Raw genomic sequence first — 22,116 nt, 5'->3', positions numbered from 1 at the left:
CTCAGAGGAGCTCCCAATCTCTGTCCTTTGATTTGGGGTTTTCCTCCTTGAGCTTCATTTTTAGCTGCAATAATCACAGAGTGATGGAATATCCTGAGTGGGAGGGACTCCCAGGGATCACCCAGCCCAGCTCCTGGCCCTGCACAGACACCCCAACAATCCTACCCTGTGCCTGAGCATTGTCCAAGCACTCCTGGAGCTCTGGCAGCCTCGGGGCTGTGCCCATTCCCTGGGGAGCCTGGGCAGTGCCCAGCACCCTCTGGGGGAAGAACCTTTCCCAAAATCCAGCCTGAGCCTGCCCTGGCCCAGCTCCAGCCATTCCCTGTCCCTGTGCCAGAGCTTGGAGCTGCCCCTCGGGAGGAGCTGCAGCCCCCCCGAGCTCTGCCCTCAGTCTCCTTCTCCAGCTGAACAATCCAAGTGTCCTCAGCTGCTCCTCAGACCCTTCCCCATGCCCATGTCCCTCCTTTGGGCACTCCCCAACAGCTTCAGATCCTTCTGATATTGTGGCATCCACAACTGCCCCAGATCTGAGGTGAGACTGCAACAGTTCCTTCACTTCCCTCTGAGTAACTGGTGGAGAGAAGATGTTCTGCACAGTTGTTGAGTCTGTTAATTTCTAATTAGGTCTCCTTGAGGTCACTGGTTTTATTCTCTGAATGTCCTGCTAATTAAGAATCAACCTGAAGAACAATGAGGCTTAGAGGGGAGGTTAAATGATGGAAAACTGTTGTTTAGAAGTGCAGAATTCAATATGAATGTATCAGTATTAATATTAGCCTCCATCTTTAAAAAAAGCCAGAATGGTTTGGGTTGGAAGGGACCTTAAAATTCATCTAATTTCAACCCTCTGCCATGGGCAGGGACAGCTTGCACTAGACCAGATTGCTCAGTGCTCTCTGCACCCTGGCATTGAACACTTCCAGGAATGGGGCACTTGTGAGTTTGTGGGCCGCAAGTTGGGCAACTCCCTGGGGGCTCCCCTGGCAGGGGAGACCCTCCTGGAGCAGTTCTGTGTCAGGAACAAGAGTCACATTGGACTTTTTCAGTCTGCAGCTTCTGTTTATTGTTATCTTATCAAAACTTCAGCACGCCGTCGGCACCAGACTCTGTGTGCAGGAAAAACAGCACAAAAATGGCCAACAGTCTCTTGTGACAAGGCCTTTTAAGTCTAATCAAAAACTAAGCTACCCAATTAAGAAGTGACACCTACATCATTTCCCTTTCTAACCCAATAACTGACCCCCAAAGACCCGCAAAGCGGATTTTTCTACTCAATTACAAGATACCACCTAAACCCAAGAAGAAGGAAGAAGAAGAAAGAAGGGAACTCAAGACAACACCCTATATCCTCCATCTTGTATCCACCTATAACATACTAAAAATCCTAAAACCTGAATTTCTCACCCATGTGACATACTACACCACTCTCTACAATATCTACAATCTCTTTCAGACTTTTGTGGTTTCTCATTTTCCTTGAGGCTTTGGAAGTTTTCTCCATGAATGACTTTTTCTCAAAGTCAGTGCTCCCCTGGGGGTCAGGACACCCCAGAGCAGACAGAGAAATACTCCCAGTGCCCTGGGTTTCCACAGGCACTAACAACTGTTTTCATTTATATCCCTAAGAAAGTCTTTGGAAGTTAATGTTTCATTGTATTGGGCTGGTTTATGGTCCTGTTCCTGGGCTTTTCTCCCCCTCTGAGTGTGGTGGGATCTGCTTTGGAGCAGGGTTTGTGAGCTGATGGATGGCATGAGATGGGATGAAGGGTGCAGTGGTTTGGGAGGTGCAGGGTGTCACAGCAGGGGTTGGTTTGGAGAATCTGAGGGCAGCTGTGTGGAGCTGGGGTCTGGGATGGCTGTGGGCAGAGGAGGAGCTGCTGCAGGTGCAAGGTACAGAGTTTCTGAAACCATCACCAAAGCTTTTACCACTGGCTCTTTGCAGACTGCAGAACATCTCCAGGGAACATCCAGCTTTTACCAGAAGATTTCTGCTTTTCTGACCTCTACATGGCTTCCAGATCTTATTTGGTGGAGAGATGAACTGGCCAGTCAGTTCCAAAGCCAGCTGTGCCCCCTTCTTCCTGCAATTCCCTCTGTCCTGCTCAGTAACATCACTGCTGTTAATCCTGACCCTCAGGTACTGTACACAAATGCTTGGACTTCTGGTTATTTTCTGATCAGGTCCAGTAAAAGTTGTTTTCCCAGTGTTAACAGATATTCTCATTTGCTTTAGCAAAGGATTTAAACAAAATTTGAAAACAATTGTTTCTAATATTAGAATATTCTGTGATTCAGTTCTGTGATTTTAATATCTGTGGATTTCCAGGGAAGTGTGTGAGCTACAAGGACACAGCACCTCTCCAAATCAAGTGCTTCCAATCTCTTGCCTGCATGGAAATGTCTGCAGGAGCACTCACTGCTGTCTAGAAGCAGAATAATAATTAACCTTTCACTTCTGTCAGATTAGCAAGTGCTCCACAACAAATATTCCACCGAATGAAATGTTACGAGAATTCCTTATACTAATTGGGGGAATTTATTCCTTGAGGTCATCCAATGGTGCTTTTAGGCCTTTACCAGCCTTTTTTACCTTGGTGTAAATACTTAAAGTGGGTTTTCAAATGGATTTCTATACATTTTGAGGGAATGTTTTGTTTATTTCTTTCCCACAGCAGCACCAGCCTTTGGACAATTGTGGTCTTTTCCCAATATTTTTAGATGAACAAAACCCTTGACACCTTGACACAATTCCAGGGAATGGCAAAGCCTGCAATTATTGTTCACAATGAAGTTTTAATTTTGAAAATGATGTAGCATGAGAACTTTTCTGCCATTTCAACCAGAGTTGGGGATTATTATGACTCTGTGAGAATCAATGCCATGAAAGCTTAGGGGTTTAGCAGTGCACTTAGCAATTTGCCTAAAGGTTTATCCCACTTGTGTGCAGGAAAAGGAGGCTTAGTGTTGTTGATTTGCAGTCACTATGGCTTTCAAGCAGAAGCAAGAGACATAAAGAGTCTGACACACTTGTGAAAGATAAATCTGCTCTATGCTTTTAAGGCATAAAATAAGGCATCATTTAAAACAGCCAGGGCTTTTATGCAAATCCCTTATTAGAGGAATTATAAATCATTAGGAATTGAACAGCAAGATAGCAGGTGCTTTCTGGGGGTGGATCTTTGCCTTGATGCCATGGAAAACATTAAGTCAATTTAAAAACCACATTCTCTTCCCAAGTTCAAGTGCTCTGTGCCCCCCAGGCCTGGGTGAGGCTGAGACCACTGTGTGTTGTGGCTTTTTCACAGAGTTATGGAAGCACAGCATGGTTTGGGTTGGGAGGGACCTTAAAGCCCATCTTGTTCCACCTCTGCCATGGGCAGGGACACCTCCCACTGTCCCAGGCTGCTCCAAGCCCCATCCAGCCTGGCCTTGGACACTGCCAGGGTGGGACAGCCACATTTTCATAGCTGGTTAGGCAGCAAGGCTGATTTCCAAAGCAAGGCTCAATGAGCCACTCTCTCAGCAGGCAGCAGCTCACCCTGATGTCTGCCCTGGAGCTTTGCAAAGTGCTACCAACTGAGAATGTTCCCAAGTGTCATTAAAATGCAACCAAAAAGGGCTGCATAGAAAACTCAGTATCATCTTCTTTTAACTTCTTTGGTCTGAAGGTTTGGTACAAGGCCAGTGATCCATGCTTTGCTTTTTGTACATTTGGATTTGTTTTGAGGCAGTGTGTACAAAACTAAGCAGCCCAAAGAACCTGTGCCCACGTGTTGGAGGGGCATGCAGTGAATCCCTGCTTTTGCTCCAGGTAGATCAGCATCTGAGAGAGAAATCCTGGCAGGATGGTGGGAAAAAAAAGGGTAGAAATGAAGGGAGAGGGAAGCTGTTGTGTACTGAGCAGCTCTGTGTGTGATCTGGGGAGCAATTGCCAGCAGTAATTGTAATAACCTTTATGCTTTTTGTCTGTTAGTGCATGAGCCAATGTCTTGTTTTCAGTCAATTTGTCTGCTGGATTTTCTGCCTGTTCTGGACCTCAAACAGATTGCTTTGCCTGTGCTGGTTTTTGGAGGCATTTTTATGAGTGCTGTGCAACGAGCCTATTAACCTGCAGCAATTCACTCCTGATAGGAGCAGCAGCTCACAATGCAGTCATTAAAGCCCAGCTTGGGTTGGGAGTGACAACATCCCTGTGGAAGCTGTTAACTGCAAGGTCCCCTGTCAGCAGAAAGAGGATTTCTTCATTTTAGCATAAAATAAAAGTACTTCTGCTGCTAAGCCTCAGGATGCAAACTTTCCCCTTTGGGATACAGACAACACACACAGAGCAAGTGTTGATGCTGCTTTTCCTCAGCCTGTTTGGTCCATGCTGGAATTCTTTTCCTCTCCCTCAGTTTTTCTGGACATTGGGACATTTGCCCAAAAGGTGCAGCCTTTGATGGTCACCTTCCAGAGCATCTCCTTGAACTCCCAACCTGTGCAGGTGCCTGCCAGGACAGAGGAGTCAGGGCATAGCTGCATTTCCAGGGAACTTTTAAGGAAGAAGGGGAACCTCCATCCCTCCTCCTCTGTCCACAGACATCCCTAAGTCAAGGTGAAGGAGATTTTTTACTTTAAGTTCCAGAAAACTGATTTTGTTGCACCTCCTGGTGATCAGTTCTCCTCATGCTGCTCCTTTAGTAGCTTCCCTGCTCTGACACAAAGTTTGTGAGGATTTTTTCAAATAGCAGTGATTAAGGGCAGGTCTACACAAAGTTTCCTCCTTACTTTTTGCTTAAGCAAAGCTGCATTTTTAAATTTTTATCCTTTTTTCTGGTTAATTGTAGATAAGAATCCCAGAACTGGGTCCAGGGAGTTGAATTTGCCCCAGTATTGTAACCCAGGCTTGCTGAAAATGCCCAGCAGCACAGGCTGACCTAACAGCAAGGCTGATGTGTAGCAGGGGGCTGGCAGAAAGTAGAGCAGTTCTTTCATGTAGAATTTCAGATTTTTGGGCTTTCCCTGCTGGAGTTGATGTTAACTGTGTTGCCATAGGAGCTCTCACACACAGAAGCTTTGAAAATTGCATACTTTATTTCAAATTCTGAAATAACCATGTTGGCTACATGAAGAGCTTGACATTGCTGCTGAAATTTGAAATCCCTGTGGAAGCAGCCCCAGATGCAGCACTTGTTGCTCTGTGCACTTGAGGCACAGATTTAGAGCTGAGATTCCCAAGCTCTGTGTGCAGCCTCTGAAGAGGGAGTGGGAGGCACTTGCAGAGGATCTTTCAGGTCTGTGAGTCTGTTTCAGATGAGCTCAGTGAGAGCACTGAGCTCTCTGAGTTCAGGCTCTGAGTGCTGTGACATTATTTCATTGACAAGCACCGTGGCCTTGGCCCTGCTGAGTTGCCTTCAGCAACTTCCACTGTCTTTTGCTGTAACTTCTTTTAATTTCAGTGCTGAGGGAGGCATGCTCAGGGAACTGCTACTCATTGCCACATCAGCCTTTCACCCAGCTCTGCAGGCCTGTGGCTGTGTGGGCTCTGCCTTTCACACATCCCAAACTACAGGAACTGGGCTTTGCTGTGGTTCAGTGCCTGTGCTGGGGGCAGTTATGGTTTGATTTGGGGTTATTGCCCCATGTGTTCTTTCTCATTTCATGCTGTGTGAGCAGCACCCAAGCTGGGCCATGTTTTGGGATGGAGATGCTGCCTGAGCCCCCTGGAGAGCAGCACAATTTGCTCAGCTGCCAGACCTGAGCCCCACATGGCTGTGAGCTCCTAGCTTCAGTTCAGGGCTGTGCTTTCCTCCTCCAAAGCTTGAAAGATCTGATTGTTGTGCAGCTGAACTGGGCATTGGGGAGGGATAAAACACCCAGGAGAGCTCCTCCACATGGGCTCACCCAAAGCAGATGTGGTAGGATGAGCCCTGCAGCATTGGCAGTGCCAGCCATGGAGCCCAGCACTCGGCTCTGGGACATCCAGGCTGAAGCTGTAAAGCAGGAGCTTCAAAAAGACAGGTTCATTCTGCCCTTTGCTTTCAAATCTTGCCTGTGGCTTGTCTTCATCTGAATTAGTGAAAAGGCTCAGGTCTTGCCTGGCTGGCAGCCTGAGTGTGCTATGCAGCCAGCTCACGTTGTACCAGCAGTTTGGGTGAGAGCACATCTGGCTGGAGATTCCACATGGATAAGGCTTGTCTGGGGGAGAAATGTTTGTCCTGGGACTTCATCTATTTACATTTATGGAAAATAATCCATAGCTGCAGCCCAGAATGGCTGCATGGCCATATCTTCAGGAGGCAGAAGGTGACATCTTGGCCCTGGCTGAGTCCTGCTGGAGTCTGGCATTTATTTTCATGGAGCCAGCAGTTCAGGCAGCCACTGGCATTTGTAAATAAAAACCCCTAACCTTTAGAAGGAGGAAGGACTACACTGATGTCTACCAGAGCTGGCACAAAGATGAAGCCACAGCTTGGAGAGGAATAAAACATTAGAGGTTTTCATTCTTCCTAAAATTTGACAGCTCACATTTAGATTGTGTCCATCATTCATTATTCCTAAAAAGAGCAGCTTTAAAGAGCTCTTGAGCTACTGTGCTTTGCCATTAGTGCTGGTGGGCACAAAGGCTGGGAGCTACTCTCTCATTCTGTCTTCTGTGGTTTAAGATCTCCCTTTCCCAGTCCAGAAGGGGAACAAGGGGGTGTGAGATCCATTTCAAACTTCCTGAAATAGTCACCAGAACTGCATGTCTTCCTTGATGAGCCCTCTCTATCCCAGACTTTTTGCTGCCTGGGCTGTTCCTGTGGTGCCTCCACTTTCCTGTACTAAATTTTGTAGCCATCTGAAGGGAACATGCACAGTGGGGAGGGAAGATGTGCAGGGAACACACTCAGCATTGTGTTCATCTGGATTCTACCAGGAAAACTGTGCTCCTGCACAGGGCAGCGGGGAGAGGAGAGAGTCTGAGAGTGGTGCTGCCTCATTCAGGGGCAGGACTTGGTGAATCCCATCAGACATGAGCCTTGCTGAGCGAGAGAGAGCGAGAAGTGCTTTCTCTGCTGCCCCTGGTGTGCTCAGCAGGGCTGGCAGGGAGAGGTTACCTCAGCACAGAACCCCCACCTGGCTCTGCAGAGACTGCAACTGCAGCATCCTTCTCCAAGGGGTTTGGTGTTGTCCCACAGAGATAATGGCTGAGCAGATCTTTGCCTTGTGTGTGTGAGATGAGATTGTGGGAGTACATGGGGATGCTTCCTGCAGTTTCTGTTTTCCTGCTGGGACTGGGAACAGCCTGGAAGACTCCTTGCAACTCAGAAGACTCTCTCAGATCAACTGACAGCAAAAGCTCTTCCTTTGTTGTCCGAGATGGGAACAGAAAAGACTGTAAACATAAAGAGGTGATCACGGGCTTGGTCATATTTCTGTGTGACAGTTACATATTCATGGCTTTGCTGCAGCTCCAGTCTCCTCTGAGATGTGCTTATTCTTCTTTCTGCTGAAGATTTTACAGCACGTTTTTGTTCTCCTGTGAGTTTCCTTCCCAGAACTGTCTGCCTTCATCTGGGTAATATTATCTGAAACAAAGCAGGAGCTCGGGGTTTCTTTTAAATGCTTTTGGAAAAACTGGTGTGTGTTCAATCCTAGCTGTGGCACAAAGTGGTCTTTTCCAGTGTCTTAAGGTGACAGAAGCTGGAATTTGTCACCCAAACCAAACAAGGATAAATTGGCAAAAAGCAATAACTAAAACCAGGAGTTTATGGATGTGCCCTCCCTCCCTGCTCATCCTGATCATGGCAGTATGGATGGAGAGGATGTCAGTGCTGTAAGAAGCCCTGGAGACACACATGGGGATGGTTATGGTTCATGAGTTTGGGGTTTGAAACGTGTCACAGCAGAAGTCACAGTATCCCTGGGGCTGTGCAGCTGCTGCTGGCTGAGTGCAGGGAACCTTCCTCCCTGGGAGGAGGCTTTTCCCAGGAGATGGGAGGATGATACAGGGCTCAGAGCCTCACTGGAGAGGTGTTTTCAGGTAGAGATCAAAAGCCGGGCTGCTTCTTCGCCATTCTGAGGGTTTGGGGAGTCTCCTCTCCTCCCACCAGGAACAGGTCAGCACTCAGAGCTGATGCTTCCACAGGCTTGGGAAAGGACTTACAGCTGCTGTGATGTTAGAGGAGTGACAGGAACCAGCCCTGAGGTGAAATTCTCACACCCACCCTCTTGTGGAACATTAAAATTACACTAAAGTATCATAAACAGAAATATTGTCCAAGTTCTTTCAGTAGGAGAAGGCTCCTGCAGCTGCCTGCAGAGGGTCCCTCTCTCTTTTTGTGTCCAAAAGGGCTCAGCTCAGTATTAGAACAACTGGCTCCATGCAATTCTCTCCTGAATCACAAGGAAAGTGACTTTCTGCCTGTTCTTTCCTGTTGATGGCACAGGAACGTGCCAGGAGCTCTCCACTGGGACATTATAGCCAGGCTGGACAAAGCAGGGTGCTCATCCTGCAGCCACCTCTCTATGTTCTAATTCATGAGGAGGAGGATTTTCTGGGAGAAATAAGACTTTTCAAGCTCTGTTTTCTGTTGGTTTGTGAACTCCCATTCAGGTTGGCTGTTGGAAAACAGATGTGACGGATGACAGGAACAATTCCCACAGGCCTTGCTTCCCAGGTGTGGCCACACCCTTGCTGTGGCCTTGGAGCAGCATCCTGGGATCCCTATGGATCCACAGCTTACACCAAGGTGCTCCCCTTGGATTTTCCAGCCTGGATTTCCACCCTGGAATCCCCTTGGATTTTCCACCCTGGATTTTCCTTGGATTTTCCACCCTGGGTTTTCCAGCCTGGATTTCCACCCTAGAATCCCCTTGTATTCTCCCCTTGGATTTTCCACCCTGTGTCCTGGAGCTGGATGATTGTCCTGAAGGTTTCTATGGAAATAGAGGCTGGTGCTGGTTTGAGCACATTTATCCCTTCTTTTCCTTCTGGAACATTCACAGACAGGAGGTTTGTTCAAGGAACAGCTGGAAGAAATAGGAAACTGGGATTTTGCTGCATTCCCACTTTGTAGAGCTTGTCTGGGCTCATTGCACTGTGCCACTGTTGCAGATAGGAGCTGGCATCATGCACTGGGAATGGGGAAGATCCCTTTCCTTAAATCTACTTTTCCTCTGATGATATTTTCCACAGCAACCAAGAGTAATATCAGCAGTGGAGGCTAGGGATTGATGGACTGCAGGACAGAATGGACAGATCCACTGGGAGATGCCAAAGCCCTTGGTTTGGTGCAGTTGATTTGACTGAAACAGGGTGAAAAGTGAAATCCCCAGTTCTGATTTCAGGCAAATACCTCATGAAACACAGGAAATAGAGGAAGGAGACAACACAAAAGGTTACTGAAGTGGAAAGGCAGTTGTCAGAGGGGTTTTAATATTCAAATGAATTTCATTTTCTGGTTGTTACTTTGAAGCATTTGTGGAATGCTCTGAAGTGCCTATCGTTTGCTAAGCAGCACACCCAAAATCTCTCAGGTGATTACACAATTAAACAGCGTTATATGGAGCTCACAATGCAGAGTGGATGCATTAACCCTGCTTCTCCATGCAGGGCTAGCCCCTTTTCTTTCCATCATAAAAGTCCTGATGAGACCATGTTGAAAATTAATTTCTTTTTCTGTTTTTGAAAAGGTCAGTCCACATAAGCTGAGGACAAATTAACACCTGTTATAAATCAAAGTAGAGCCTTTAAAAGTAGTGAAGCCTCTTTGAGCTACACCTGAGCCTGTGTTTTAAGTGACTATTTTTTTTTTCTTCATCCTTGGAATGATTCCTGCCCACTGTGAACTCTGCCTAAATGCATCTGTATTTCTGGAATGTTCAAACCAGAAGCTGACAAATGTGACTTTCAAGGGTTGCCTTTGTCCCTGGACTGTGGCCTTGCTTACAGAGCGTGCAGTCACAGCACATTTGCCTCTCCTGAGTGACACATCCTTACCCTTGCACTTGTACAAGTTGCTTGCTTGGCTGCCCAGAAGATGGATGAGAAACAAAATAAGGTGCTGAGCCTGGGAAATGCTGTGCTTGTGTGGAGCTGTGGCCTGAATGCCAGCTTTTTGCCTATCCACGAGGATGTGGCACGATGAGACTAACAGATATGTGTCACTTGTGGTGACATGAGCACAGGAGAAATGTGCTATTTTGGCTACAGGCATGTAGAAGTTCATGCAATCCCTTCCCTACCCTTCCATTTGATTGGTTAATTAGAGCATTGCTTTCACAAAGGCCTTTTCTGCTGAGTGCTCAGCACAGTCATGGAGAATTGATGTCTCAGCTGATGGATGCAGCTCCTGGTGATGTCTGTGGGTGCTCTGCATGTTGGGCAGTCACTGGGTTGGACCCTGGGAATGCACAGGCTCTTGGGAAGCAGTTGCAGATTCATATTCTTGGGATATCACTTAAATGGAGTTACTGGGATAGTTGCAAGAAAGCAAATTACATAAATTAACAACAGTGGGCTGAGTTTAATCCATCAGCTGCATCCTCGTGTGCTCTGTGGCTATAAGATTCTGATTTTCCAGCTTTATTTTAAGGGACCAAGATAACGTGGAAGTGAGAGCTGTCCTTTGTGCATTTCAGGCTGTGGAGAAGGCGTTTGCAGTGCCAAAGGGATTTTACTGGCAGACAGTTGAGAGTGATGACAAACACTTTCCTGAGAGCAGTGCCATGGAGGCTTGCAGAGACACAGACACCGAGGTGAAGAACAACAAACAACCCCCTCCTTCCTCACCTGGGGGCTCAGGGGGGACACTGAGAGACAATGAAGTGCCCTGGAATATTTCAATCTAGAGCTTTGATACAAATACTGATCTTGAAGTATTTTTCACTCAGACCTAAATGTATCAGCTGAGTATTTTATGTCATCAGTATTGATGTGCTGATTGCTCTGAGCCACAGAAGATTAAACTTTGAAATGTGTAGGTTGGAGAAATTGCTACCAACCAGGTGCAAATCTGTAAGAGTAGACAAAATTTTGATAACCTGAAACCACTTGACTGTAAGTCAGTAAACAGCACAACTTTGATTAAACTTGGGCTCAGAAACATTCCAAGAAATTTCTGAAGGTTCTGGTACTGCCTGACCGTGAGTAACTGTATGTGTTGTATGAACAAGTAGGGAGCAATTGTACTGATTCCACCCCAGGAGAAGAGAAGGTTAAAGTGATTTCAGTTAGCTCTTGGTTAGGAGCGCAGCACAAAATGTTCAGGACCTCACCCATGTGAAATGAGTTGTTATTGAGAAGAGCAGAGCAGGGCCAGCAGCAGTAATGGGGATCAGCCCAGGGTCACAAAGCCATGGACTGCTTTGGGTTGGAGGGACCTCAAAACCACCGGTGCCACCCCTGCCTTGGGCAGGGACACCTCCCACTGTCCCAGGCTGCTCCAAGTCCTGTCCAGCCTGGCCTGGAACACTGCCAGGGTGGGACAGCCACATTTTCATAGCTGGTTAGGCAGCAAGGCTGATTTCCAAAGCAGGGCTCAATGAGCCAGTCTCTCAGCAGGCAGCAGCTCACCTTGATGTCTGCCCTGGAGCTTTGCAAAGTCCAGGGACACCTTCCACTGTCCCAGGCTGCTCCAAACCCCAATGTCCAGCCTGGCCTTGGACAGTGCCAGGGATCCAGGGGCAGACACAGCTGCTCTGGGCACCCTGTGCCAGGGCCTCCCCACCCTCCCAGGGAACAATCCCTTCCCAAAATCCCACCCATCCCTGCCCTCTGGCAGTGGGAAGCCATTCCCTGTGTCCTGTCCCTCCATCCCTTGTCCCCAGTCCCTCTCCAGCTCTCCTGGAGCCCCTTCAGGCCCTGCAAGGGGCTCTGAGCTCTCCCTGGAGCCTTCTCTTTTCCAGGTGAGCACCCCCAGCTCTCCCAGCCTGGCTCCAGCCCTCAGAGCACCTCCATGGGCTCCTCTGGACTTGCTCCAACAGGCCAACATCTCTCTTGTGTTGGTAGCCCCAGAAGTGGGCACAGCCGTGCAGGTGGGAGCCCCCAGTGACAAGGCCAAGGCAGAAAGCCCAGGGTTCAGACAGTGGCCAGAACTGGAGATGTCTGAGACCAGGCCAGGCACAACTCAACCAAGCTGCAATGGAGAGCAAAGCCAAGTGCCAGGCTCCTGAGGAAAGGGGACACTGGCACTTCCTGAGGCTTCCCTGTGCTAGATGGCTCTGTTATCACAGCTGGCCCCAAGCCCAGGCAGCCCCAGGGACTCAGAGCAACTACAGGAAAATTCTTCCTTACTGGCTGCTGTGAGTACTGGGTTAATAGCAGGAGAGCTTCAGCTAGACAAACATAAAGAAATGGAGCTTTTATTCCTAATTAGACCACTTTTATATGATTTGGGTAAATTTCTCTTTTCATTTATCATGATGGTAAAGCCTCATAATGTCTTTATCAGGCAGTAGCATTTCATTTCAAGTGTCCAGTAGTGATGGATTCATTTGGCGTTTGCTGCAGCCATAAACCTTGAGCTGGGGAAATCCTTGAGCTGCTCAACATCCAGGAGAACCATGCCCAAATTTGGGGCCAGAAAATCTCCTTGTCTGATTCCCAGCTAGACAATTTATTATCCACAGGACCACACAACTCCCTGTCGTAAAGTGTGTGCTTTTTAAAACAATTTGTTTCCTTGATAGGGAAAATAATAATAATTTGCTTCCCTTTTGGGTATAAACATTCAGAATGTGTTGGTGTGAGTCTTCCCACATGCCAGGATGGGCTGAAATGGATTAGGCTGGTTAAGAAGACTCTGAAATGTGAATCTGGGACAGTACCAGTGAGGTGTTTGCCTTTTGATGTTTTTTTAGTGTTGATTTTGATGCTGTTAAAGGTATAGAGACACAACCAGTTGGTTTATTATTATTTTATCATCCAAAGATGGGCAAATGGTGCTGCACAAAGTGAAGAGCAGAAGGGATGCAGTGTGGGCTCTGCCCTAGAGGCCTTGCAGTTTTTCACTAGTAGGTTTATGTGACAAAAAGCAAAGTTATATCAGCAGAAATAGATTAAATTACAATTATTGATGTGATTTAGCCCAAAGCCAAGAGCCTTGTGTGTGAACTGCACATAAACAGAAACCAAACCCAAGCCTCTCTGTAGCTCTGGCAGATCCATCCTGGGAACTACAGGTGAGCAGCAGGGCTGCAGCTCTGAGCTTCTGCTGGGCTTGGGAGCGTTTCCCTGATTTTTCCATGTTTTTCTCTGGCTGTCCAGGTTGCCATGGTGCTGCTGTTTGAGGCTCTCTTCCGAAGCCCCCTGGAGACCCATCACACTCTGCAGCTGCTGCTGGGCTCTGGGCTGGATGTCTGTGGCCTCCGCCTGCTCTACCCCGGCCAGGACCTGCTGCTCTCCAGCTCAGGTGGGCTCTGCTTCTCCTCCAGAGCTTCCATGCTGCTGAGGAAGGCCCAGATCTGTCAATGCACAGAGGTGAAGGGTGATCAGAGTCAGATTTGCATGAGGGTTGCTTTATCAGTTCCTGTATCTTTCCCAAAAGAAATTATAGAATAGCTTTGACTGTTTCTTTCTTTCTGTTCCCACTGTTGAATATCCATGAGCTGAATTTTTAACTCTTCATACATTTTTGGGTCACAAACTTTAGCTGCTGTTCCTTTGCAGTGAGCTTTCAGTGCCCTGAGCTCCAGGGACAGGCTCATGTGAGTTACATATAATAATTTAGTTCCCCACTGATAGTCCTAAGGTTTTAGCTGTAGAAAATCCAGCCTCCCTTTTCCACAGTTCTCCCATCTCATTGCCTGTGGGGCTTCAGGAGTACTAATTTATCTGGCCTGTAATTGCATTGGCTGATAAACCGTCACCAAAATGCCAGATTATTTCATAGAATCCTATCTGAGGTGGGAGACTGCAGGATAAGGTAAATAAACACAATCTGGGGCTCTGAACTCAAATCACAAAGTCTTGAACTTCAGACACCAATGTATCAAATACTGGCATGTACCACTCAAGTCTTTATTTTCTCCCATTAGAAACAGAGATGATGAAGCCTGCCTTAAAGCATTATGGAATATTATTGGTTGCTGCTGCAGCACAACTCCAGAGCAACAGGTGTGCCCTTAGCTGCAGAGTTTAGAGATTGCTTGTGGCTTGTGATTCTTTTTAAGCCACAGAGTTTTTCTGGAAAGTTCAGATGTGCCACAGACAATCCATTTCTCTTGGGAAAGGCACAGGCAGGCTGAGAGGGAGGGAAATAGGCTTCCTTCTCCTCTGGCAGAAGGGGAATGAAGACCAGCTTAAGCAGAGAAAATTCCCCAGTCTCCTCACTCCCTTTTTGCATTTGAAAGCAGTAGGAGCAGACTGCCTTAGGAATGGGATTGCAGTTGCAGCTGGCTGGGTGCTGTGCACAGAACACATTTCTGGTGAGGGCTGGAGAAATGGAGGAGAGCTCCAGAAATGAATAAGAAAACCATAAAACCTGCAGTCATTAGGAGCTGACAGGCAGCAGATCTGCTTCAATGCTCTGTACCATGCACCATTATTTAAGGACATTTTGTATGAAGAGACAATTCATTTGAGCTGAGAACTGCTGTGCAAGTTTGTAAATTAGATTTTTACCCTTAGCTTGATAACACTAAAATTATTATTTTCAATATTTACAGCCAGTTGTTCCAGCTGCTCTGGAGATTTGTGTTCTGCCTTCTGATTTTTATGCAAGAAATGCTACATTTGAATATGTTTTTAAACCTAAGGGAAGAAAATCACATACCTTGCTGCATTTTCTGACATCTGCAGTAAGAATTGGAAAGGAGGCAAATTTGCTTTTTCTGAGGTTACTTCCTGGGCCCCAATTGTGCTGGAGAAAGGTTTGCCAGAGTCATAGGGAAGAGTTGTTGGAAGAAGTAAGGGAAGTCAGGGTTCAAATCCTGGCAGAAAATTAAAGGTGGCGAATCAAATATTTGCTTGGACCTTACAGCATTGTACAAAATTTGTATTTAATCCAGAAGGACATAATGTAAAAAAGAAGTCCCCAGATTTCCAGTTTGTGATGCTCATCAAACCCATCCCTTTCCTCAGGCCCCTGTACTTCAATCCCCCAGCCCTGCTTGTGGTGATGAACAAGAGGAACTTGAAGTGCTGGCTTAGAGTCACAGTTTGAGCTGAAAAGACCCTAAAGACCACCAAGTTCCAGCCCCTGCCACAGGCAGGGACACGTGCAGTGCATCACCTGCTCTGTAATAACTTTTCACAGCAAACATGAGGCAACCAATTCCTCTTTCTTCAACAGACTGCCTTGAATAACCTCAGGTTTGCTATTGGGTAAACACATGCAGGTGCTGCCAGCATCTCTCCCCCAGGGCAGTTAACCAGGTGATGGATTCCCAGGGCAGGTAACCAGGTGATGGATTCCCAGGGCAGGTAACCAGGTGATGGATTCCCAGGGCAGGTAACCAGGTGGTTCCTCTGTTGAAGTCTGGCTCTGACAGATCTGAAAAGAGCTCTTGAGTGGAGTGAATGACTTTGGGGTGGGTTGTTCCATGTTTTACTCACACATGTGTTTGTTTCCACAGAAAAGCTGCCTTCCTCCTACACTTCAGAGCCTGGCAAGGTGCCCCCAGTGCTGGCATTAGGTGTGAGAGGGCCCAAAGCCCACGGCATCCTGCAGGACATCACCCAAGGCTCTGGCAGGGCCCGGAGCCAGGCGGAGCCTGTCGTGTCCCTGCCCCTGCCCAGCCGGGTGCACAGGGAGCTGTGCCTCTGGTTCGGAGGGAAAGCTGCTGGAATCCTACCCCCGCCTTCCAGGTGATGGCCCCGGATGGTCTGGAGCTGTTGTTGCACAGGCAGTGAGCCCTGGAGGCATGCAGGCACTCAGAGATCTCTGTGTCAGCCTTCCAAGGGTCCTGCAGCACGGGAGTGCAGGGGGAGCAATCCCTCTACTTGTGTATTTCTGCAGTCTGCAGAAATCCTTCTCTCTTCTGCAGCAGATCATAGAATCATGGAATATCCTGAATGGGAAGGGTCTCACAGGGATCATCCAGCCCAGCTCCAGGCCCTGCACAGACACCCCAACAATCCCACCCTGGGCATCCCTGAGATCATTGTCCAAACACTCCTGGAGCTCTGGCAGCCTCGGGGCCGTGCCCATTCCATGGGGAACCTGGGCAGTGCCCAGCACCCTCTGGGAGAAGAACCTTTTCCTGATATCCAACCCAAACCTCCCCTGGCACAGCTCCAGCTCCTGTTCTCTCAGTTCCTAGATGTGACAGGCCTGGGACAGTTGCAGTTGCTTCCCATTCCCCGTTCCCTGGTATCCAGGCCTCTAATTCATACTCTTGCTGCAAGATTTGGAAGCCTGGTGCTGGAGAAGAGCTGCAAGGCTGTGTGCCAGTGAGTGACCCGCTCCTAAGAAACCTGTGGCTTTGCCCTATGTATCAACTGATAAAGGGATTCAGTAGGAAAAGGTTCTTTGGAGGATGATGAGAGAAGTGTGTGAAAATGAAGGGTGGCTTATAAACCTTGAACTGCATGAGAAACTCTGCTGCAGAAAGCTCAGATCTGCAGGTTCTGAAGAGGTTTTTAGAGATCCTGCCTGATCCTGGGGGCAGGGTGGCACAGTCAGAAGCAGCAGGCTGGAGGTGAGATCCTCTGCACTGCTGTCAGTGCTTTCTGTGAGTGGCAAAGCTCAGACATGTGGAATAAACCTGTGGATTGCTGTGGAGGGTTATGCATCAGAGTTCAGCTCTGCTCTCAGCCACAACCAGCAACTCTCACCATTTTTATGTTTAAGATGTCAAAAAAATCAATTTGGTCAAGTTTCATTCTCTTTATTTGTTTATTTTCTTCAGGGATGTCTTTTTCCTCTTGCAAAGATGATGAATTCTGCTCCTCTGGTATAACTCAGTCCGGAGCAGTGCTACCTCCTAAATAATGCACTTGTCTTTCTCCTAATGCTGGTAATTTGGTCTGTTGGGAGACAGGAATACAAACTGCAGCTCAGATTGCCCTTTTCAGATTAGACTTGCAAATGCTACGGGCTCCTGGGAGTGAGCAAGCAGGATGTGTTCCAGCCAGCTCCGTGGTGGTGGCAAGGGATGAGGCAGGTTTGCCTGAGAAGCCTGAGCTCACAGTCCCAGCCAAAACTGTTCCCAGACAGTCCCTGGCTTTCAACCACACCTTCTGTTCACCCTGCCCTGATTGGGTCCTTTTGGATGTGCAGGAATGTTGTGGAAGTTTCGCTGGCAGGAACATCCCTGCCAGACTGGATCATGCTTGTTGCCTAACACGAACCCTTCAAACTGGTTAAACTCAGCCTAAAGAACCCAAAGTGAATAGCAACTATGATGTGTCTGTGGGTGGGAAAAGCTCTGCTAGTGCAGCCTGACATATTTCTTGATTCCCAGATTTCTTTGCCAAGCTGACTACTTTGCATTAGCTAGTTTTAATTGAACACAGAGAGCCTCAGGGGGAGTAATATGAAAAGATGTTCAGTCAGAGAGACCTTGATGCAGCTCATGTCACGGACAAGGGATTGAAATGGCTTTTCCACTAAAGCAGTTTTACCAGAGAAGCTTCTGTGGCCTTGGATTTGTCACAGAAAGTAGGTTTGAGTCACAACCTTTTAATATTTTTCATTTAATATTTATAATTTTTCTGCAGCTCTCAGAGACCTTCACCAGGTGGGGCAGGAGAAGATGAAGAAAAAGTTGACCTCCAGGGCTTGATGCTGCCTCGACCTCCAGCCATGCTTGTCTCAACTACCAAAGGTCAGTGTTAGGAAATGAAATTTGAGGGTTTACAGTTCTTCTTCACTGATAACATCACTTTACTTCAGCCCACCTAAGGCAATTCTGCCTCTCTGCATTGCTCAGGGCTCTGACCTGGCCAGTTCTGGAGGCAGGAATGAATTTCTAGTGGAACACTGTTGCCTGAAATGAAGCAGCAGAGAAGGGGCACCACCTCATCCTCCTCATGGGAGCAGCTGCTGGAGTCCTGGGGGCTGCTTGGATGTCACTGAAGGGGGAAAAAAGAAACAAAAAACACTTCACAGGAAATCTTTGCACAGAGGGGCCTGTTCATCGAAGAAACAGTCACATGAAGACCTAACAGAGTCCTTAAACTGCTGGTTTATTGATCAGAGATCATTTGCCTCTCCCGCTGAAGACTGAATATTATAATCAGGGGAATTAAATGGTTAAGACTTCGTTTAGGGCAGGACTGACCACAAACAGAAAGGAGAGCATTTTATGGGACTAATATCAACAGGTTATCACCTGGTTCCACTCACACCCCCATTTTCCCTTTGTAGGAGCAGTGTTCAGCCCCTGAATTTGTACCTAACCAGCAGCAAACAGTGTCCAGGGGACACCTGCCAAGGCCCTGCCTGCCTAAAAGGTGTTGGGGTCCTGCTGTAGAGGCCAACATCCCCCGGAGTGGGCCTGGCACAGCACATCTGGGGTGCTGGGGGCTTTTGGACAATGCTCTTGGCTGGTTTCTGCTGGCCCAGTTGAAGGTGGGAATTTCATTCACAGGAATGAAGCCTGAGGGGAGCAGAAGTTCAGCGGCTGTCAGGGAGGAGATGGCAGAAGGAAAGAAGGATTAGAGTGACAGAGAAAGAAGGCACGGGGAATTACATTGCCAAAGGAAAGAATCCGTGAGAAAAGGATGAAAGCATAAGGCAAAAAGATGAAAAATGAGTGGAAGGGAAGGAAAATAGAGAAGGGAGAAAGGGAAAAACCAATTTTGAGACAGTTTTTCATCTTTTGGCTCATGTTAACTCAGGTAGTTTGGCAGGCAGCCCTTGGCTCTGTTATTTGGGATTGGGATTGATGGCAGCTGGTGGCTACTGATGGAATGAGTCACATTTGCTGCCTCCCCTTCCTTTTATGGCCGCTAATGATTCACATTTGCTGTGGGCTGCCGAGTTCCACCACACCACGTTCCATCTGCATGGAGCCTCAGAAGTCACTGTCAAGCTTTGCTCCTCAGATAACTTTGCTCTGGCAAGAGGAGCTGAAACTCTACTCTGGGAGCAGACACCCTTGGAGTTTTAAGGAAAAGAAAAATTCACTGACTCTTTCGCTCTGGTCTCCAGCAGCTCCTCTTGGAGACAGGAATATTTACCCATGCAGAGCAGAGGTACTGCAGCTGGGTAGACTTGCCCCTTCTCAGTAATCAGAGTTTTGGTGACCCAAGCAGATATTCTTATTGATTTGGAATATGTGTGTGCAAAAAATGTTTTTTAAAGTGTTATCAACTGGAGTGGAACCAAAATCTTCCCACCAACAATCTTAGATTTTGACAGATGCCATATCATGAATATGGCTAAAATCCAGTATTAAAGCCATAAAGCCAAACAGAGATTTTGGGCAAAGAACCATCATGCCTGTCCCATCCTTAGTGATAAATACAACAAGGTTTCCCTTGTTTTGGTGCTGTTGCTTTGAACTACCTGGCTGAGCCTTAGCAGGACAGATATAGATATCCATATAACAAAATCTAGAATAAAAATAAATATTCACCATCCTACCCTCAGAATCAACTGGGACACAACAAAAAATCCTCCAGTCCATTAAATTGATTGGTTAAAGCTACGAGAAATTACTGAGGCAGCGTAGAGGAAACCCATGTAGAAGTGGTACTGAGGATTTGTCTTCAGAGCTCACTCTTGGCAGCTTATGGAGATCTGGATATACATTGTGAGGGATAAAAAAGCTGTGTTAGAACTGAGAAAGTGTAATAATGGAGGTCATGGTAAAAACAGGGAGCTCAGGCAGATCAGAGGCTTCGGGGGAAAGTCTTGAGCTTGTCTCACAGTGCTTCAGATGTGGGGGCTGCTCAGAAGGCCTTGGAGGCTCTTTCTCCTGAGCTTGCTCAAGGTTGGCAGTGAGCCTGGCATTCATCTTGGAAAACAGGAGTCTAAAAACCCAAAGTTCTAACCCGAGGTAAATTCCAGTTGTGTCTACAATCGTATGTACTGGGGTGAGGGACTCAAAGGGAGCTCGAGCAGCCAGAGCTGCTGGAAGAGGATCAGGTAGGACAAGGCAGACTGATACCATTACCATGATGTCCAAGGAACCTGTGAGGCCCCAGAGGGTACCAAACCAAAGGTGAGATCGCAGGTGGTCCAGAGCTACAGGAGCTTGTGCCACAATACAGGTCTGGGATGAAGATTAAAGGCAGGAACAAAGGAGGGACAACAGGAAGCAGAATGGGTTGCTGAGCAGGATTGCTGAGACCACCAGTAACAGCAGAGAGGAATGAGAGCAGAGAGGAGTGATCAGAGCTGTTTCACGCTCTTTGGAGTGGACAAATTGATCAAGAACAAGTAGTTCTTGCTGCCCTGTTTGATCTCTCAGAGCGTGGTCAGGCCTACAAGGCTCAGTCCTGCCCTGAGTGCACAGGGACAGCTCCCACAGCCCAGTCAGCACCGGCACACTGCCTGTGAGCAGCTCCCAGACCTGGGGAGACAGGCTGGCTCGTCTCATCTGATGATTCATAAAGAGATTGCTGGTGATGCCATAAGCTTTCCCACTCTGGGCTGGCCTTGGATTGCAGTCATTATGAGCTGGATGCAGCAAACAAACCGTAAAACACAGGGTCACTGCTTGGGGTGCAGCTGTTTGCTTCGAGGTGGAGGCAGCTGCTGTGAGAACTGCCTTGCGTTGATACCACAGCTCCTGTGACAATAATATGCTGCTGTTCTTGCTCTTTCTTTGATCTAGGGGACATCATTCTGCTGGTGTCACCTGTGGTACCTCCACGTGCCTATGGGGCTGTGCTTTCGACCTGTGCCCGCCGGGGCTTTGTGCTGCAAGGACTGCGGCAGCTGCAGCTCTCAGCACAGCAAGGCCTTGTGCTGGGCATGGCAGCAGGACAGGTACTGTGCCCTTTGTGCCCTGGCTTACCCCTTGCCCTGCAGCTAATGGTGCCAGCACTCCTCCAGTGAGTGCTCAAGGACATCCCTTCTCTCTTTCCCAGCTCTCTGTGTTTGTGTGAGTGGTGCTCTGTGCTCTGGCTGCTTTCAGTGCTGGCTTTTTCCCTAGCAGGAAAATCCCACAAAGCCTTGCCTCTCATGGAGAACAGGAGTGTAAATTCATCATCCTGCTCCTACTAAAACAAATGTGAATTTTGCCATTGATGTCAGAATAACCAAGGGCTGGCAGTAGCACCATGAACCAAAATACTGATCTGCAAAGGTGGTTCAGAAGAGTCTTCACTAACAGACTGATATTTGGTGATGTACTTCACAGTCCCTCTGGGCCCTTCAGCATGAAGTCCCCTACTTCAGTGCATTCCACATGGGTTTCAAAAAGAGCTTTCAAAAATAACTTTTTTCTTTCTTTGAAGCTCTGCCTAACATAGTGATAGGTTTGAGGTAAAGTGCACTTGGCATTTTGATAAGTCAGCCTAAAGAAACAGCAGTAATCACAAATGCAAGGTTGCAGTCAAACTTAACATATGCAAGAAGTCCAGTGCTGCACTTCTTATATTATAAATCCCACAGGAATCATATGACACCTTCTCTCAGGAAGAAGTGGACCCCACACTTCAAATCATCATGCTGAGGGTTCTTTGCTATGTCAGTCAGGAAATGCATAATTTTGCAAATCAATCTCTACAAATCCCCTCTTTTCTGCTTGTTCTGTGATCAAGCCTAAGGAATAACAATGTCCCTGCCCATAATATTTTGTAAAATGAATATAACCTATTTATGGAATACTACAGCCCATAAATAGACAGATGTTTGGAGCATGTTGCTAAGTGACCATTAAGGAGTTAACAGCAGCAACCATTGCTCCAATGTGCTGTTTGGTGCTAAAATTTCTGAAAATTATCCCTTCATTTGAGACTCCAAATAATCTTAGAGTGACTTATGGTACATCCACTTATGGTGGATGGTACCACCTATCAGCTGAGTTACAACTGCTGTGGTTTTAGCCCAGCCCAGCTGCAGGGCAGAATTATTTTGTGTTAAGCCTCTTTCCTGAGTTTAAATTAAGTTTCTCTGTCTCAGAAAAAGATGACGCAGAACACCCAGATATTGGAGTTCCTATGGCTCAGTGGTGAGCTGTATCTTGTTATGCCATTGTAATTTATCTATTTGCTTGAGCCCTATAGTAATTACATCTGGATTTAGCAGTCTAATC

At 47.4% G+C, this 22,116-nt stretch overlaps 1 protein-coding gene across 1 annotated transcript in view; it reads left to right on the top strand.

Moving 5' to 3' along the window:
* Positions 1-22,116, top strand: part of DNAAF8 (dynein axonemal assembly factor 8) — a 91,568-nt gene that overhangs the window by 33,767 nt on the left and 35,685 nt on the right. The window contains exons 12-17 of the mRNA XM_068206540.1: positions 1,943-2,137; positions 10,606-10,722; positions 13,232-13,376; positions 15,541-15,772; positions 17,627-17,733; positions 20,692-20,846. Coding sequence (XP_068062641.1) covers positions 1,943-2,137; positions 10,606-10,722; positions 13,232-13,376; positions 15,541-15,772; positions 17,627-17,733; positions 20,692-20,846 — 951 coding nt within the window. The remainder of the gene's footprint in view (positions 1-1,942; positions 2,138-10,605; positions 10,723-13,231; positions 13,377-15,540; positions 15,773-17,626; positions 17,734-20,691; positions 20,847-22,116) is intronic.

This window comes from Anomalospiza imberbis, chromosome 16 (genome assembly GCF_031753505.1).
Source record: "Anomalospiza imberbis isolate Cuckoo-Finch-1a 21T00152 chromosome 16, ASM3175350v1, whole genome shotgun sequence".
NCBI classification, from domain to species: domain Eukaryota; kingdom Metazoa; phylum Chordata; class Aves; order Passeriformes; family Viduidae; genus Anomalospiza; species Anomalospiza imberbis.
Note: the sequence above shows the minus strand (reverse complement) of the source record. Positions and strands in the feature narration are given on the sequence as shown.